The following is a 19,535-nucleotide window of genomic DNA, read 5'->3' as shown; positions in this document are numbered from 1 at the left end:
TAATACCTTTAGAATTCCAGGCAGGAAAGCGATTTCTGAAAAGTCTTTAGTGCCTATAACCTTGTAAATCCATAGCTCAGCTTCAGTCCCAATGCCTATTTCAAATAAAATTCATTTCATTTCGCCAAGAAGGGTGCTTCTAAAATGGACTTGATTGTTTTCAGTTGCCTGAACTAACTCTTACAAGCTCTGCTTCAGCCAGGAAGGATCCAATGGGGCATGCCCAGTGGAATCGGTCGTTTTCTTGGAGGTAATATTACCTACAGTGGTGATCTGCAAATTCTGGATGATTACCTCTTCCTTTGTGAAAATGCTATTTGGTTTGCTTTGCAATTATCTGATTCTGGTTTAATTGTTGGCTTGAATCTCTTTCTCCCTGGCAGGCTATAAGCTCTTTCACTGTTTACACTGTCTTTTCACATTTTTTCCTTGAGTATAATGTTTGCCCTTAAACAGGTGCTGATGACATATTTATAAATATGTGTGTGTGTGTGTGTGTGTGTGCACTTCTACTTTGGAAAATAATGTACTAAGAAGATGTAGAAGAAAACAACAAACAAACAAACAAACAAAAACAAAGAAGTGGAGGTGATAACAGCATGGGGATGGAACCTGAGTAAAGAGAGAAGTGAGACTGGAATAGATATTTAATGTGGAAGTCCACCTGGCCTTTTTTTCTCCAAAGAGGGGACAGGGGGAGGTTCTTAGAAATTGCTGAGAAAGTCAATTATCATATGGTTTCATTTATTTGTGGAACATAAGAATACCATGGAGGACATTAGGAGAAGGAAGGGAAAAATGGAACGGGGGATACTGGATGGGGAGATGAACCATGAGAGACTGTGGACTCTGAGAAACAAACTGAGGGTCCTAGAGGGGAGGGGGTGGGGGGATGGGTTAGCCTGGTGATGGGTATTAAGGAGGGCGTGTTCTGCGTGGAGCACTGGGTGTTATATGCAGTGAATCATGGAACACTACATCAAAACTAATGATGTAATGTATGGTGACTATCATAATTAAAATAAAATAAAATAAAATAAAATAAAATAAAATAAAATAAAATAAAATAAAATTCTCCTGCACAAGCTCATCCCACCTCCTTACCCCTCGCCCACAAGCAAGCTCTTAATTTTGGTGAAAAACTCCACCTGCATGCCCTTAAAGGAATTTAAAATATATGTGTATTTCTCTCCTTATACTTTTTCATTAAAAACCTAAAAGTTGTCCTCTTAAGTTTAAATAATTGACAGTTATATGACAAGCAAGTTATGGTAACCATTTATACTTGATATAAAAAAATCACTTTTCCTCAGATCCAAGACAATAAAAAAAACAGTGATTTGAAACTTCCAAATATTCATTTTTACAAAATACAAGGCTACCTCCAAATTTATTTCATTCTGTGTTCCCTTGAACTGTTCCATTCCATAATCCCTACAGAAACACATTCTAATGTGATTTTAGGTTTGAAAGTCCTTTATAACTAGTCCTGGCATATTTACCAGCTGCAAAATTTTGTTGTCATTTTCTTTATAATATATAATTGATTAAATTAAAGCTATAATAATTTTATAGTATTTTAGAAGAAAGTGGGATTTCATTTACAATATGCTGTGCTATCCATTTTGATATACATTCACAATACATCAGTGACATAGAGATAAGCCTTTTTATTTATGCATTACTGATTTTTAGAAAGGGACAAGTTTGAGTGTCAATTTTATTGCTATTATTTTACTTTCTACCAGTGTTTTGTTATAGATATTTTATTCACGGAAGGTAAATAGTTTGTTAGAGTGATCTCTAACAAACTCCTCTCTTCACACACCTCTCTGGCTATAACACCAAATATCACCATTATCAGAAACTGTTTGAGAGAGAACTCCTTAAATTTCATTGAAAACAAAGAGCTGGGAGCCACTAGATTTGCACAAAGAAAACCACTAGTTTCTCCAGACTTGCACCAGTGTTCTGTATTTTTACCTCCATTTGGTGCTCTGACAGTTTTTGGTCTGTTTCTTTATTTCTCCTTGTTGTTGTCGTTTGGATTGTTGGTTTCTTCCTGCTTTTTAGGTATTCAGGTAAATTTGTATGGAAAGATCCAAACAGAAAGTGCACAAATTCATATTACATAGTTAAGCAGATTTTTACATAGTAAACGCACCCTCGTGTGATCAGCATGAAGAATTGGAACATTAGCTGAACCCCAGAAGCCCATCCTGGGCCCCCACCAGCACCACGTGCACACATGCTTCAAGGGCAGAGGGGATGTCAACTGCATCTAAGGTTGTAAACCTGTCTTCTAACACTACACAACCTTTGTGTATGTCCTTGGATGAATGCTCTTACACATATCTGTGGGCGTTTTCCTCAGAGTGGAAATGTCGGCTCATAAATGGTTATTTTCAGCATTCACGCCTGCTACCAAATCTTCTCCCAAAGGAATGTATCAATTCCCATGTTCACCAGCTCCAGTTTTTCATGTTCTTGTCAATGCCTGATACCCAGTCTTTTTTATTCCATAAACTTGTCAGTTCCAACATGGAAGGCTAGTGGTAGCTACTAGATATTCTGCATTCTTCTTACTGGAGTTCTCTAAACTGTCTGTGTTTGATACACATCCTTCGAATACCTTTGCCCTTTTTGGGTTTGCCTTGACCAGGCTCTTAAACATGTGCTTTGAAAGATGGAATATTAAAATTTAATAGAGTCCCTTATATCTTCTTTTCCCTTTGGTACTGGGGATTTAAAGGGTGTTCTTTTGAAGTCTTTCCCTAACCCAAGCTCATGTGGGGGGGTGACAGAATCCGTGAGGCTGTATTTTCACAGAAGCTTTAGGTCTGACCTTTCTCACTCAGGTCTGTAATCATCCTGCATCAGTTTTGTACATGCGGAGGTGTAGGGCTCAGGATTCGTCTTTCCCATATGTGTTTCCAGTGAACCACTCTCTCCAAAGACCACCTTTTCCCACATTGTGCCTTTGTCAGAATTCAACCCAATGTATCCTGGACTCTGCGTTCTCTGCCCCTGGTCTGCTTGTACTCCCCCGTCCCAGCACCTCACTGGTTTAACTCCAGTGCCTGCATAATGAAACCAGATGTCAGGGGCTCTAAGAAGTACATGGTTTGTGAGACTGCAGGCAGGCATCTCTTTTGTGAAGAAATTTTGGAAGCAACGAGGAGAGGGAAACACCCTGTGTTAGAGAACCACTCAGACAAGGTGACCCGAAGGAGAAGTTCATTTGGATATTGAGGATTTGGACATTGATCTTCTTAAAACTCTCCTCTCTGACAGACCTTGGGAATAGTTTGCATTCCTTAGGGCTGTGGTTCCCCGGTTTGAAGTCACTGTAAAAGAACAACTGTAGGATCCAGCCTCCCTTACCGGCCAAGACACACCTGCTGTGACCTCCCCAACAAAAACTCCCTACGGGCGCACGACCACCAGTCCGTGCTTTGCACCTGCAGGGCTCCGTGGCTGAAATCCACTCTTCCTCCAATGTGACATAGGCTCATTCTTCAGGCAAATATTTATCCAAACTGGTTCCAATTGGATTAATGAGAACCACAGAATCTTGTGAAGAGCTTTGTCTGGAAGAATACTTTGGGGGGAAAGCCCTGAGTGGGTCGACGGGACGGCAACTTCTGCTCTGTGTGTGGGAACAGGAGAAAGCACAGTGCACACAGGGAGCTGGGCCAACAAGAGTGCAATCTGGGGTCCCCCTAGAAGGAGGGTCTTGGGCCCCAGAAAAGTGGTGGCTGGGAGATGAGGCAGGACGCATGCCAAGAACATAGTCGTGGTTGTCACTGGAGGACGAGACTTCAGATGGCTTCCCCTCCTTCTGTCACTCTTTCTGTGGGTCCCAGGCTGCCCACACATGAACCACGCCAGAGAAAAGCCCATCAGCTGATCAGAGGATTTAGGACTATGAGCCTGATGACCATAAGAGAACATTGCATTTAAAGAAAAATAAATACATTTTAAAGGAAAATAGGCTGGAAAAAAAATGAAAATTGAGAGAACTATTTTTAGGGGAAACAACTCAAAACAATTAAACTAAGAGCCACGAAAGAAGATGCTGTGGTGTGGCACAAAAATGCATGTGACACACAGATGTACCACACACACCTGTGCACACACACATGCATATATACAGACATGAACTATGCCTGTGTACAATATTTACCATATAAATATGACACATGCTAAACGATTACATAAATCAATGCATAATTGTTTAACAAGGGGTTACTTAAAAAAAAAACAGCCTGTTTTTGTGATATTCTTAATTTTTTATTTCTTCCCATGACATCAATACTTTGAGGGGAAAAAAGAATGGACAACAATAATATAAGATAGAGGAGGAATGCAAATACATGCCACGTTCAGGCAGGTGCGGCAACCAACGCGTGTACCACTGGGTATTTTGCCCCATGGGAATGTTCTCATTTGGTGACATTATACAGAGCGGAAGAATGGGGTAAGGTACGACTGAGCATCTGCAGGATGGCAGGTTAAGGGAAGCTGAAGTTAAGAGCTCGAGCAAGGAGCAGGAGAGTAGGACTCCCAGGAGGCAAGAAGGGAGGAGCGCGCTGAGGTCCACGGGGGGCAGTTTTTGCGGTTTCCCGCTTTGGCCCAGGGGCCCCGCCTGTCAAAGCCAGCTGGGAGGGAACTTGCGTGTCTCCGCTAAGACTTACAAAGGCAACGTGGAATTATAGTCAGAAGCCAACGTAAAGCAGTGTGAATGCCACTGTGCTGAGAGTTCTAAACAAAACACCTCATCCTTCCTTAAGAAACTCTCTTAGACTGGGATTCCCTGGGGTTTGGTCCATGCACCTGCCCGTCCTCCCCAGTTACCTGCAGCCACAGAGGGCTGATAATGACTTGCATTCATGTCATGTTTCCCAAAAAGTCCCTTTCACATTGTATATGGAATTGTACATATAATTTTACACTAAGTTGATCCTCACAACAGCACTGCAACAGGGAACACTGGTGTTTTCATTGTTAAGTTCTATTTTATGGATAAGCAAGTCAGTTCAGGCTCACCCAAGCCAGACTTCACCCGGGTCCCACGTTTTATTTCTCTGACTCTGTCATTTCCTCCACCACTAGAAACAATGCCAGAAAGTTGTGTTTATTCAACACATCCCTAAAACAAGTGACACTGGACACAGTTTTCAGAATTAACTCAGTGAAGACTGCGGACACACTAGCCTATGAATGTCGTATAAATAATGACATAAATTCCAAAAAAAATGTTTTAAAATGTTAGTTCATCTGGAAAATATAACAAGAGAAAGCATTGCGTTTACACAAATGTTATAAATCAGTTTTTTATGACAATTATAAGTGAATAAGTTGCCAGGTCTACCTTAGGGAAATCAAATACTTTTTCAATAAATATAGGTTGAAAAAAATTAAATTAAAAAAATGTAGGTTCAGCTGGCTTGGTAGAAAGTACACAATCAGCCAGTTTACCTTATATTCTTTCCTTAAAATAAGAGAAAATACAGGGGCACCTGGGTAGCTCAGTGAGTTAAGCATCTGCCTTCAGCTCAGGTCATGATCTCAGGGTCCTGGGGATCCAGTCCCCCATAGGGCTCCCTGCTCAGTGGGGAGTCTGCTTCTCCCTCTCCCACTCCCCCTGCTTGTGCTCTCTCTCTCTCTCTCTCTCTCTCTCTCAAATAAATAAATAAAATCTAAAAGAAATAGGAAATATAGATTCTCTTCTATCATCTTAAAGAAAACAACTCTCATGGGGCTATTTTCTTAGATTTCAACAAATTCAAGAGAACATGTGCCTCTGACCATTCCCCAGTATTTGACATAGTTCATAGCATTAAGTATTGACATGCTTGACAAAGTAAAAAATCCCAAAAGGATACTTCTCAAATCAGCTCAGTTGAAAGTACAGATAATACAAAGCTGTGCACACACACACACACACACACAAAGAAACACACTTTCTCTATCTTGTGAACATTTCAGTGACAACACAAAATATTCTGCATTTTACTTGAGAAATCCTAGCTTTTAATTGTACCATGAGTGATTCTGATTTATTATAGACTCATTCAGCCTGTGGCAAAGCAGGAAGACTAACAGTTGTTTTGTTTAAGATATGCAGACAATGACAGCATTCCACTATAAATAAAAGCCTTTCAGCCTTCCCACCCCCATAAATTACAGACCCGTATCATAAATCTTCTGGGATATTCCAATCAGCCCCCACATGCAGGGATGCAATTGTCATTTCTCATTTAGCAACAGATTTTCCCCCCATCATACTCAATGCGGGTAAGTGCTTCTTATTACCAAGTTTAGTTCAAGCACATTTAATTAGATTTATAAAATTACAAGTAGATACCATTGGAGTAAAATTATTTAATCAACCTCGTAAATGTGCTTCCTACTCACAACTTAAGCAAGCTTTCAGCAAGTCATTAACGATCTGTACTCACTGGACAGGGGAGGGAGAAGCTGGTTTCTGTTCTGGAGCATTAGAAGCCAAAGAACACGCCTGCTTTGGCTTAAGTAAATAATGAATATAAGGTCTTTAGGGGGAAGCACCATACAGAGGCAACAGAAATGCATTCCACATCTTCCAATTTCAACATTGCTCTGTGAGGAATCCCCTCCATAAAGACTGGATTGAGAGTATGAGATTCTTAAGGAAATAACTTGGTTTGGATTTTTGTTTTAACCTCAGATTTTAACCAAATGCTTAGTATGTGAATTATTTAGAATAAGAGTAGCGAGGGGCACCTGGGTGGCTCAGTCAGTGAGGTGTCTGCCTTCAGCTCAGGTCATGATCCCAGGGTCCTGGGATCTAGCCCCACGTCGGGCTCCCTGCTCGGCGGGAAGCCTGCTTCTCCCTCTCCCTCTGCCCCTCCCCTGCTTGTGCTCATGCTATCTCTCAATAAATAAATAAATCTTTAAAAAATAGAATAAGAGTAGCAAATTAATAAAGAATAAATCATAGAGTTTTAAAAGCAAACTTCTAGCAGGTAATTTATGGGTCACCTGACAGTGCTCAGCTTTTCACCCTCAGACAAAAAATGTCCAAACACTTCAAAGCTCCTACCCCCCGTCCCCAAGATTCCTGATTGAATCTAAACCCTCTGAACATTCTCACATTCTGGTCCTGAAAGTGCCAGATTTCTTCTCATTCTGGCGCCTACTGCCTTTTTCAATTATGAACTTTATACAAAAGGCTCTTGAGATCAGACATTTTTCTGCCCCAGTCTTATGATTTTGCTGCTGTGTTAGTCTTAATAAATATATCTTAGTAGAGTCGGACCCTAGGGAGTCTGCTTCTCCTTCTGACCCTACCCCCTCTTGGGCTCTCCTCTCTCTCTCAAATAAATAAATAAAATCTTAAAAAAAAAAAAGATACAGCCATGAGTCAAAAGGACAAATGCACCTGCTCCTGCAGAGTTTATGTTTCTTCGAGATGAATAGTAGTAACTAACATAGTCCAATTCTCGGCACCATAAACGGCCTCCGTGAAACAAGACCCAGATTTACCACTGAGCACTTAAGTGCAAACTTTTCTTTCTCATGTTTATTAAGGAGACAAGGGGAACCTGTTCACAACTCCAGGTAAAACACAAAAAGCTGGACTAAGCCACGTTCAATCTTTGCAAATGAAATAAAAGAAGCAGAAAAATCATAGAGTAAAACACAGCTCATCCTAAAGAGAGGGACTGAATCTAACTAATCTGAAATTATATCTAAACTCCTACAGAGTATCAAGATCCCAAAATGATGTCCTCAATAAGAGTATCAAGTTTGCACAACCCTACTGTACCATCTGAAAACATTTCATCCCAGCAGAATGTACAGTAGCTGAGGTTGGGCCCTACTAGATGCCCACTGGAAAGAGGCTTCCGCAGGCTGGCCACGGCACCCCCTAGCCTTGCACAGAGCTGCACAAACCCATCCTGCAAAGCAATGCGCCCTGACATCAAGGAGCAGAAACCGGTCAGGCTTCTAGTGGATGTTTCACATTTTGCGTAGGCTCACCTAACTCATGAGAACCCCGCCGACTCTGTTCCCTGGGTCTGCAGCAGAGCTGGGATGAACCGGGGTGGGGTGGACGTGGAGCAACGCAGCACCAGGAGACTGTGCAGGGGTCTCCAGGTCATGTTGCCAGCTGAGGCTCTGAACTGACCTTCTGGTCCGGGCTACCTTTCCAAATCTTGTAACAAACACACTTACTTGGAAGATCCCTGGGGATAGAGTCATGCCTCCTATATCACACATAGACCTTTCCTTTTCTTTTCCTTTTAGCTTTAATGTGTAATATTTTTAATACATATGCACATGATGATTATGTTTTTAGATCAAGTGGGGACAGGACTTTTCTTCATGGGCTTTGCTAACATCTTAACTGAAGTCCCTTGTAGATGCACAGTGTAGGCAGGATGGGCCCCTCATGGCAGCTACACGTGCAGAGCCTGGAGGCCAAGCATGGAAGGCCTCAGTCCCGACTCCACTGTGGTCCAACCATGCAACCTTGGGGGGGTTTCCACTTCTCGGGGTCTCCAGGACCCATCTGTATGATGGGGATAATAACAGTGTTTCAAAGTTCTGGTAAAGGACTCAAAGACCCCGGAAGGACTGTCAAAAACTTATGACAGTGCCTGGCATGTAGTGGAAACTCAGTGATGCCAGACAGAGAACTGATTTCATAACACGGGGGTTCAGGGACATGATTTAGGATAAGACGATGCTTGTCAAGGTGCTAAATGTGAAGTATAACATGTATTCTACTCTGAAAAAGGGGGTAATCCATGAAGACAGCAACATAAGCAATTTTAGGCCATTTTCTAAGGGACTAAGTGGATAAATATATATCCTCCAAAACATTTCATATACAATATTCTTTTATATTTACAAACACACACATGTGCACTACGCATATATAAATATATAAATATAAATATATACACATATATGCATATATTTATATTGTGTAATATGCATAAATAAATATATACACATGTATTTATATGTATGCACACATGTATATGTGTATGTATATATATAAATTTATTATATACAGATGAATACATATACCTACATAAGTGTTGATGCATACATAGCTAGGTAGGCAAGTACCTAGATAATTTATTTATATATAATCTTAGTTTTCCTATGTTTGGGCTATTTATAGGTCATATAAAGCTATTGGTAAGGCTCCCTTTCCCGAAATATACAGTCATTGCATTTGATCAGGTAACATACTCATGGTGCCTGGTGCATAGTAGGTCTCCAATAAATTGTTCATGACAAACTCGCTTCACTAACACCTGTGATTGAAAAAGAAAACCTATATATCGGGACTAGGACTTTGAATTCATTTTTCATTAGAGGGCAATTTTAATGGTTTTGCTTTCTCCTAAATGCAAAGTACATTATGCATATCTATTCATCATTTGGTCAAACTGTTAAACCCATACATTAATACCAACAGCCTCCCTCGTTCTCTTATGCCACCGGCATGAATCATATCTTCAATGATCCAAATCCAGTCTCAGTAAATAATTAAAATGAAAAAAAAGAGCCTCAGGCACCTGCCTTAGAGATCTGCAGGATGGGGCGGTGAGCAAACTGAAACAGTTATTTATTACAGCCTTCCCTTCAGTAAACCTAAGGGCCACACCAACAGATTGTATTTACCATTTACATTTACTATGTATCAAAGCAGAAGTGATTCTTTTCTCCTAAGAGTCAGGGTACTGATCTACATACTATTGCAGTCAGTAAAGAAACAAAATCGTGTCATGCCAACAAAGTACACAAAGGAACTGGCCTAAGGGAAATAGGCATTTCAGAGTTCCATAGTAACCAAATTTTCTGGCTCTGACGTAAAATTTTATGGTTACTCTGTGCAATTTCTTTAATTTAAATTAAGTGAAAAAACACCACCCCACCAACATTAAATAGGTTTTCCAGTCTTTGAATACCAAAGAACTTAAATCAAATGTCCATTTCTCCCTTTGATAAAATCTAATGGACAATAGAGACACAAGAAATACTTGAAAGTTTCAAATGATACTTAGAAAACTTGGGGTTGATTTTCCATTTTGTTACAAAAACTATATGTATTGTCTGTGTTACTGAATAGCAGTCACTATCAAGAGCTTTAAAATGCAAATTGGCTTTTTCCCATTTCACAACCATTTAAATGAACATACTATAACTCCTTTATCCTGGGATCCTCATTTGTATGTAAGAAATGATTTTGTGATTTATTTTTTAATTGTAACTTTAAAGCAATGGTCCATCTAGAATATGTATTTTGAAGCAGAAAAATTCAAAAGCATGTATAAATTAGGCCACCTTCTGTGTGTAGTATAATGTTTTGGATAGGCACAAAACAGTGCTCTTAATTGATGTAACATTTGTCTTCGCCCTGCCAAAGGCCTCTCATTCTTGATTTTTCCAGAAAATTTTAGACATAAATGTATATCATCCTTGAAATCATTTGCTTCTACTACATACCCTCAAACAAAAGGTGGCCCCCTCACCATAAGCTAGTTGATGCGCTCCAGAATGAATTACATGCCAGGCTACAGTGGCACATCTCTTCGTGTCTCTGGGCTCAGTTTTATAACACATGAGACTCACAAGCCGTGAGATTCATAGGGACAGAAGGGCATGGGAGTTGGGAGAAGGGGCTGTCTCCCTAGGTTTCCTGGAACCAAATCCCATTGGCTGCTTATTGTGTCTGACACCAGACAACTTTCCCAACCAATCCCTCTGAGGTTCTCATCTGTCCAGTGGGACAACAACTGCATACCTCATAAGAGTTAAATGGGGTAATTTTTGTAAAGTTTTTGGAACCCAGCTTGGAAGATAGTAGGGTGTCCAGGACTGGTCTTAAAAGAGCTATTGAAGCACCTGGGTGGCTCAGTCGGTTAAGCCTCCAACTCTTGATTTTGTGGGGCTCGATCTCAGCATCTTCTCCCTTGTCTCTGCCCTTTCCCTCGCACAGAGCCGTGAATTCACATTGCACTATGGTGTAGCACCTCCCCAGGCAGGTCCTGGGAGCAACACACAATTGCTGTGCTTTCAAAATGCCTGAAGCATCCCTACCCCATCAGTGCCACCATATAGCTTTCCCCGGGACAGCAGGAGACCTCCAACAGAGAAGTTTCAGTACACTGAAATCCTTCCCTCTGTGTTTTTATAATGACCAATCGCATTTGCTTGGTTGCAAGTTGCAGATTTAGACTATCTCAGTTATTTGCTTTTTATTAAATCAGTAAGATAAGGAAAGCAATATTTTCTCCATACGACTGTTATTATAATTGAATGATGTAGCATGGACATGTTTGGCATGGTCCAATGTCTATAGTGACCATTCAAGAAATTGGTCCAATTATTACCACTATTTCCTGGGACCATGCACTCATCCCATCAGAGAGCCGTCTCCTCTGTAAAGGCTGATCCCAGGCTGAGAATCCATGTGTGGCTCCATCAACATTTAATCTCTTCCCACTATGATGGCATCAGCCATTTACCTCAGGTCCTGTGCATTTGTGGAGACTCCAAAGGCCAAAGGCTTGTCTTATCAACCTTCTTATGCCAGTAGTCGAAACCAGAGGTCCTCACAGAGCACATGTCACCAAATGCTGGGTGGATGAGCTAGGATGTGTACAGCACCTCCCCGTACAAGTCATTTCTTTGGCTCTCTGTGCCCCCTGGAGTATCTCACACATTTTCTCCATGGAATCCAAAGCATTTTGTCCACTTCTCTCTTTTTGAAATGCTCGGCTTTTTTCTTTCTCTACCCCCAACTAAGGACTTAGAAAGCTATATTGGGCCTCTTTGCCTCCTATTTCTGACATAGTTGGCTCTTAATGTTGGGGTTTTATGATGGCGACCCATTTACTGCCAAATAGAAACCACTTCCATTGGCATTCTGGAGATGAAGCTGTAAAGCAGGGTTAAAAATCTGGGTTTCATAATTGCTGAACCCAATGAGGTATGGCCTGAAGCCTTAAATATGGCTCATACATAAAAAATAGGTTACACTTATACTCAAGGCATTCTGTCCAGCATGTGCTCAGGACGAAATAATTCAACATTACAGTGACACACTGACGGTTCTTGCTCACTGCATCAATCTGTGAAGTAACAGGCACATATGTGAGCAGCCTTTCATTAATCCAAAGATAATGCTTTATTAGTTAAAATAAAATGCCAAAAAAATACCACTGAGACTATATGTCTGTGATCCCCAATAAGCTGGATTATCTTTAGAAAAAGTGATGTCTTTAAAGCTTTCCCTATAGCTTTAAAAATCATGGATGTATTTGTGTCCATTGGGGCATTTTTAGTAAAATCAATTATCCCTAGAAATATTTACAACCAAAAACAAGATTGATTTTGTAGGAAAATGGAAAATATTCTTTCAATTAATTTTCCAAATTGTTGCATTCATATTAAATACATTTTGGAAAAAAAAGTGTCATTTTATATTGTTTTAACCAAATAAAAGTGAGAAGTCACTGTGATATTGGCAAAAATAAAAGACACATATATTGATGGAGCAGAATATTAAACCCAGAAATAAACGCCCCAAACACATAGTAAACTGAACTTTGGCAAAGAAGCAAAAAGCAAAACAAATGGAGCAAAGATAGACTTTCAACAAATAGCGCTGGAACAACCAGACATCCTCACGTCAAGATGAAGTTAGGCACAGACCTTACACCTGTCACAAACATTACTTTCAAATGGGTCAAAGGCCCAAATGTGAAGTATAAAACTCCTAGAAGGTAACATAGGATAAAATCTAGGAGACCCTTTATTGGGGAGATAACTTTTTAAAGACAACACCAAAGGCACGTTCTATGAAAGAACGAAGTGATAAGTTGTACTCCAGTAAAACTGAAAACTCCTGCTCTGCGAAAGACACCATCAAGAGTGAGCAGACAAGCCAGAGACTGGGAGGAAATACTTGGAAAAAGCATCTCTGATAAAGGACTGGCAGCCAAAATATTCAAAGAACTCTTAAAACTCAACAATAAAGTGAACATCTTGATTAAAAGTGGGCAAAAGCCCTACATATAAACTTCACCAAAGAAGGTAGACCAATGACAATAAGCACATGAAAATACGTTCCACAGCATATGTCATCAGGGAAATGCAAGTTAAAACAAGGAGATACCCCTACACAGGTGTTAGAATGGCTAAAATCCTGAACACTGACAACACCAAATACTGACGAGGATGTGGAGCAACAGGAACTCTCACTCATTGCTGGGGGAAATGCAAAATGGCACAGCCACTTTGGAAAACTAAACATACTCTTACTATGTGACCCAACAATCATACTTCTTGGTATTTATTCAAAGGAATTGAAAATGTATGCCCACATAAAACCTGCACCTGTATGCTTATCGTAGCTTTATTGATAAGAGCCAACACTTGAGAGTAACAAAGTTGTCCTTCAGCAGGGGAATGGATAAACTGCGGTCCATCCAGACAATGAAATATTATGCAGCACCAAAAAGAAATGATCTATCAAGCCATGAAAAGACATACAGGAACCCTAAATACATGTCACTAAGTGAAAAAAAAATTCTGAAAAGGCTACATAGTATATGATTCCAGATATATGACATTCTGGAAAAGGCAAAACTATGGAGACAGAAAAAAAGATCAATGGTTACCAGGTGTTGAGGGGTAGGGGGGGTGTGGATAACGGGCAAAGCACGGAGATTTAGGGCAGTGAAAAATTATTTATGATACCATAATGGTGGATATATGTATTTATTCATTTGTCCAAACCCATAGAATGTATGATGCCAACGGTGAACCTTTATGTGAGCTATGAACTTTGAGTGATAATGATGTATCAAACTAGGTTCATCATCTGTAATAAATGAACTTCTCCATTTGTTCTTAGGGAATGTTGATAATGGTGGGGGAGGGATTATATGGGAAATCCCTGTACTCCTGCTTATTTTTTCTGTAAGCCTAAAGCTGTTCTAAAAGACAAAGTCTATTTAAAAAAAAATGATGTAAGAATAAAATTACATTTACATCATTTACACAGTTACCTTGTCATTTATCATATCTTTCTCAGACACTATACAAATTTTAAATGGCTTTGCCTTTAAAACCTAGCACATACTTGACATTTTAAGCATAGCACCCAGAGAACTTAAAACAAAACAAAAAAACACCGATGCCTGTTTTCCATCCAAGACTAGTTAACTCAGGATCTCTGAGAGTCAGACCTGGACATATAGTAATTTTTAAAGCTCCCTACCTGAATTTATGTGTAACCAGGGTGCCAAACAACTGGCATAATGAAAAGGGCACAGGATTTAGAACTAGAGAGAATGGAATTCAACCCGAATCTGCAGACACGCACTTTTACTTCATTGGGAGGGTTGTGTATGTCCTCCCTTTTCAGAGCTGTCAGGAGATTTAGAGATAAACTATCTCAGACATATGGCACATAGTAGACACTTTATGTTGACCAGGATTATTCATAACAACCTCTAGGGTGTGTGCAAAGTGAGCAGTTTCTTAAGTACCTAGGATACTGTTCTTATAATAAGGAGCCCAAAATATACAGTGTTATTGCCATCCATAGGGTTAGGCTCGCATTATCTAGGATTGAACTTAAAAACCTACTGATGCATCTTATTATCCTAGATCCCTTTACTATTTCTTAATTATAATAAAATAGTACTTCATTAAATAAAAAGTGAGAAATATTACTATTGTCTCAATAATGCCTCACTGCCTCTCAGGAAAAGCAATAATTTTCTGCAAAAAATAAAAATAAATAAATAAAATAAATAATTAGATGAAAATGATCACAGGAAAAACAAGAACTATGGAGGAAAGTCAGTTATATTCTGTTAACATTTATGTGTTCATAGCTAAGTAGTTTAAATAATTTCAACATGACCAAAATACTACACACCAAAAAAGGTCAATAAATTAGTTTTATGATTGAAGATCATGTGGAAACATTTTTCAAATATCATAGGAATGAAAATAGTTTATACAGAAAAATAGTTTTCAACTGTTAGAAACTAGGTAGTTAGATTATTTGAGGCTAGTTTTAATATAGATACAATGAAAATCTTGGTGTACATTGTGTGTGTGTGTGTGTGTGTGTGTGTGTGTGTGTGTGTGTGAACTTTTGCTGTCTTTGGCTCTGCATTATGTACTTATTATTTTTTAAGAATACAGTTCTAGCATGGGCCCAAACTTCTGACCTTTTTAAGAATATCATACCATAAAGAGCTTTCCAGAAAACTTACTCCTCTTCACAAATTAGTGACTCATTTATTGAGCACCAATGTATTATGTAGAGTAGGTGATACACTAGGAAGCAAGGCACTTCCTTTAACCTCAAGGATTTTATAAGGAGGTGGGAGGCAAATAGGAAACTCATGTTGAATTATGTCTTAATATTTTGCATAGAATGCTATCATGAGGCTATGTGTCTCGGTATTTTCTCAAATTCATCTAACCAAATTGAAAGTGACAGCATAGTCAAGGTTTGCTGTATAAATCATACAGTCTAGATCCTGACGGAACCAACGTGATTCTATTTGACCAACTTTCAAGAAGGCTGAGCTTATTTTATATGGTTGGAGCATTTTCTGTGGAATAGATTGGTTTCATTTTTTTATCTTATTTTTAATTTTTTTTTTAGCATTTCCAAATGTAGATTAGCTCTAATATTACCACAATGCAAGAGACCAAGGCATCACAGGCTGTGGGAGAGGGTCTCTACACATAGGAATGTGGAGTTCTCAGCCGTGAATCTCGCTCCAAATTATATCTGCCAGGATGTGCAAAGGCACTGGAACACTCACGTTTACACATGGGAGGCTTGCCCGTGTTGTTCCATAATCCGTCTTCCCGACACACAGCAGCTGCTTGCTGGCCAGCATCCAGCTGAAAGCCCTTGTTACATTCATACGTCACTTTGCTATTCAATGTGAACTCATTGCCCGTAAATGAACCATTTCCTGGAGACTCAGGGATTCCACAGGACACAGCTGGAAAGAAATGGCAAAAATGCAGTTACTCTTACAAGACTTTATGATATTTCCTTGTTCTGTTTCTACTGGTCATTTCCAGTGCATATACAAGCTGTTAGATATTTCTAATTCTAATGTGTGGGATAAGTGGACACATTTTCAAAGTCTTAAGGATCTTGAGGGTTAATGAGAAGCCATGGAAAACTGCTCAGAAAAAAACATCTGTGTGATTACGATCCCAGAAGGTAAGTCTGACTGATGTCAAACAGTTTAAACACACTGAGGTGCTTTCTCAGACTGACATCCTCAGGATGCCTCAGTGTCATGGTTTCCACTTCATTTAACATCACAAAGAAAGGAGGGAACAGCATCTTTACCATCACAAAATCTACCGATGCCTTGGTGTCGAGATTTCTCAGGAATCAGAACTGAAGTCAACAGTCTTACCTCCCCTTATGTGCACCTTCCCCTCCCCCCCCATGACTCATTTTCCTTAAAGCACTAGACAGTTCTAATAAAAGGCAAAAGACTTAGCCAAGATCATCAATGCATCTATGATCATAGTATCTGTTATTTTATAAAATACCTGTCAGAACACAGGGCCTTGAGAAACTAAAATCCAGGAGGAGAAAGGGAGGGTACCTACAGCATAGACCTCAGTCCTACAGGTGCTAAGCAGGCCTGTTCTCAGTGTGAGGCCATGCAAGAAAGTGGGATGAAGGAAGCAGACATGTTTTAAAGACAAAGAAGATGGAGGGAGAGTTCAGTGTAACACTCCCTTCTTCAATTTCCTAGTTCTGATTCAGACTCATCTACTATGAGACATAAAGAAACAAAACAAAACAAACAAAAAACAACTCTCAAGTGACATGACTATAAGTTACAGTAAAGAAACAGAATAGTAAGGCAGGACAAAGAGATGGAGAGTCATTCCCAATGACACATACCGAATTCAGATGTGCTTGTCAAAGAGAAGTTTTCCATTAACTAAAGTAACGGCCTTCCTTTACTCAACCAATATTTAAGATAATATTCACCTCATGGATTTTAAATTCCGGTCATTTAAAAATGTTTCCACATTGATTCCAATGAGAAAACACGTAGCATGTTAGAGATGGAAGGATAGGTTGAATGAATTATATAAACTTATAGTTTTACAATTAATGAAAACTGAGGGTCAGAAGGAGAAAATGACTTGCTTAGGGTATCAGAGCGACACTGTGTAGAACCTAGGGCCACAGAGCAGACCTGTGACTCCCAAATGAGACCATCTTCTAATTCTACAAGAACCCACTAAACTACCTGTGGTTCACTCTAAGTCTTCTGGTTGTTGTTCTGTTCTTTGTTTTTTTAGCACAATCTTCAATAAATGCAATGTAAAATTATCATAGAAGTAAAAAAATTTTAAATGTAGTGGCTGATAAAGATCAAACTTCTGGAAAGTCCAAGTACTCAAGTTTCTCTTGTGCTTAAATATCTAATCAGCTATTTCAAACATTTAAAAAATACATATACACAGTACATAGATATATGAAAGTATATATATGCTTATTATATGTATATATATATTTGAAGCATACTATAATAAACATTTGCAGTAGATAGGGGATAAAAACTTAGACATATAGACATGATTTTGGACAAAGCACTTAAAATAATTAATAACTCTGGCTTTCCAAGCCATTGTTTTATTGAGGCAATGTATCAAGGATTTACAAAACGTTCATCTTAAATTATTGAATGCAGTGAATGCCCTTTGTGATTGGATCTCTCAGGATCACCAATCTCTTGTTTCCTTACCAATTCCTCTTGCATTTCACTCAAATAATCATTTGTTCATTCTCACAAACCTAAATTTCTCTCCTGCTCGCTGAAGCATGCCAAGTGTCCAGTTACTTTCTAGCTCTCGTTTGGAGTGAGTGCCAAATGAAATGACATTTCTTTGGCAGGTAACATTCTACAAACATGCATGAAACCCTACCTTAAAGGGATTCATACTCTGGAGGCCAAAACAGAAAAACTTTCTAACTACTTCTGCTAAATCTGGGAGCTTATTTCACACATAAACCCTCATTCCAAGGACTGAAGGAGACCCACTTTCTGTCATCTGATCAACAACTGGGAATCTGTGTTTGGCCTTGAGCTATGTGTTTCAGCCCCTCTAGACTGACTTAACAGTAGGCTGCTTGGTAGGGCTTAAAACAAAGGTTGGCAATCAATCAACCATGACATTCTCACACTTCTGATTCAATGAAGATAGATGGTATAATCCTTACAGACTTAGAAATTTAGGTTCATGGGATAAGGAGGCTCCCACTAAGGTCTAGTATTGACCCATCTATTCATTCCTTCAAAAAATTTTGTATGATTACTAGGTGGCAGATATTCTTTAGAGCACTTTTTAAAAGTCAATGAGCTAAATGCATGCAACTTTCAAAATATGCACAAGGTTCTTACTTTTATTATAGCTAAAAGGAGTAAATCTTTTTTTTAAATTATACTAATATAGCATTATACTTCCCAGCCCACCTAGGCAAATGACCACATACTCATCCTTTAAAACTATCTTCTGTTGAAGAACACAGACTTTAAAGTCAGATTTCTGTATTAGTTCTTGTCTCTGACATTTTCCAGCTCTATTATTTTAGTTAAAAGACTTAATGAATGTTGTCTCGTTGCTTTCAGGTTAATAACGGCTACCTCAGAGGTAAATGTGTGGAGTAGATGACATAATGTATACAGAACAACTACCACAGGGCTCATACAAGGTAGGCGTTCAATAAATAAGAAAGCATCCGTAGTAGTTAGTAGTAGTTATATGCATGATCATCATTTATACTCATTTCTTTTGCAAAGAAAAATATGAGTGGCAAGGATTACCTCCTTGTAATCTATTTATTAAAGAGAGCAAAGAGGAAATCAGTAGTAAATTAGCTTATTTCTATTACATATCTCATGAGATATTTAACATTTTGGCTTCAAATACACAAATGGAAGAGCCACTCCACTGTCCAGTGTCCTATTCTTCTTTTATAATAATGAACCCTACTTGGGATTTTTTCTTTATGTATTTAAGACCAAACTGTAGTCATTCTTGTCTCTGTAGGTTTAAACACTTCTCTGATTTTTTCCCACTTCTTTAAATGATTGTTCCCTGTACCTTACAATGGTTCCTTTTCTTTCTGCTACCTGTCAAGTTTCAACACAGTACCATTCGCTTTGCTTTCTTTTTCTTTTCTTTCTCCATTTTTTTCCCTTCAAAGACGGGAATATCACTCAGTGATAGTTGGGCTTTGACTATTGCCTTAGGCTTGTGATTCTCATGCCTTGACATCCACTCAGTCCCCTTGAGCAACGCCCACATCTCAAGCTAAATGTGTGTAGGTCCTGGGGTTGTCACCTGCCCTTTATTGTAGTTGTCCTGACCAACTTTCTCCCAGTCAGTCAGGTCAGACTCTTTCATTCACTTCTTTCTTTACACAGCCCTGATTTGGTTGGTGGCTA

The 19,535-nt window shown here is 39.1% G+C and overlaps 1 protein-coding gene across 2 annotated transcripts in view; it reads right to left on the bottom strand.

Moving 5' to 3' along the window:
* Positions 1-19,535, bottom strand: part of CSMD1 (CUB and Sushi multiple domains 1) — a 2,028,797-nt gene that overhangs the window by 87,485 nt on the left and 1,921,777 nt on the right. For both annotated transcript variants that reach the window (XM_027598604.2, XM_027598603.2), the window contains one exon: positions 15,864-16,049. In XM_027598604.2, coding sequence (XP_027454405.2) covers positions 15,864-16,049 — 186 coding nt within the window. The remainder of the gene's footprint in view (positions 1-15,863; positions 16,050-19,535) is intronic.

The sequence above is a fragment of the Zalophus californianus genome, chromosome 2, assembly GCF_009762305.2.
Source record: "Zalophus californianus isolate mZalCal1 chromosome 2, mZalCal1.pri.v2, whole genome shotgun sequence".
Taxonomy (NCBI): domain Eukaryota; kingdom Metazoa; phylum Chordata; class Mammalia; order Carnivora; family Otariidae; genus Zalophus; species Zalophus californianus.
This window is presented reverse-complemented; position numbering and strand designations above follow the sequence as displayed.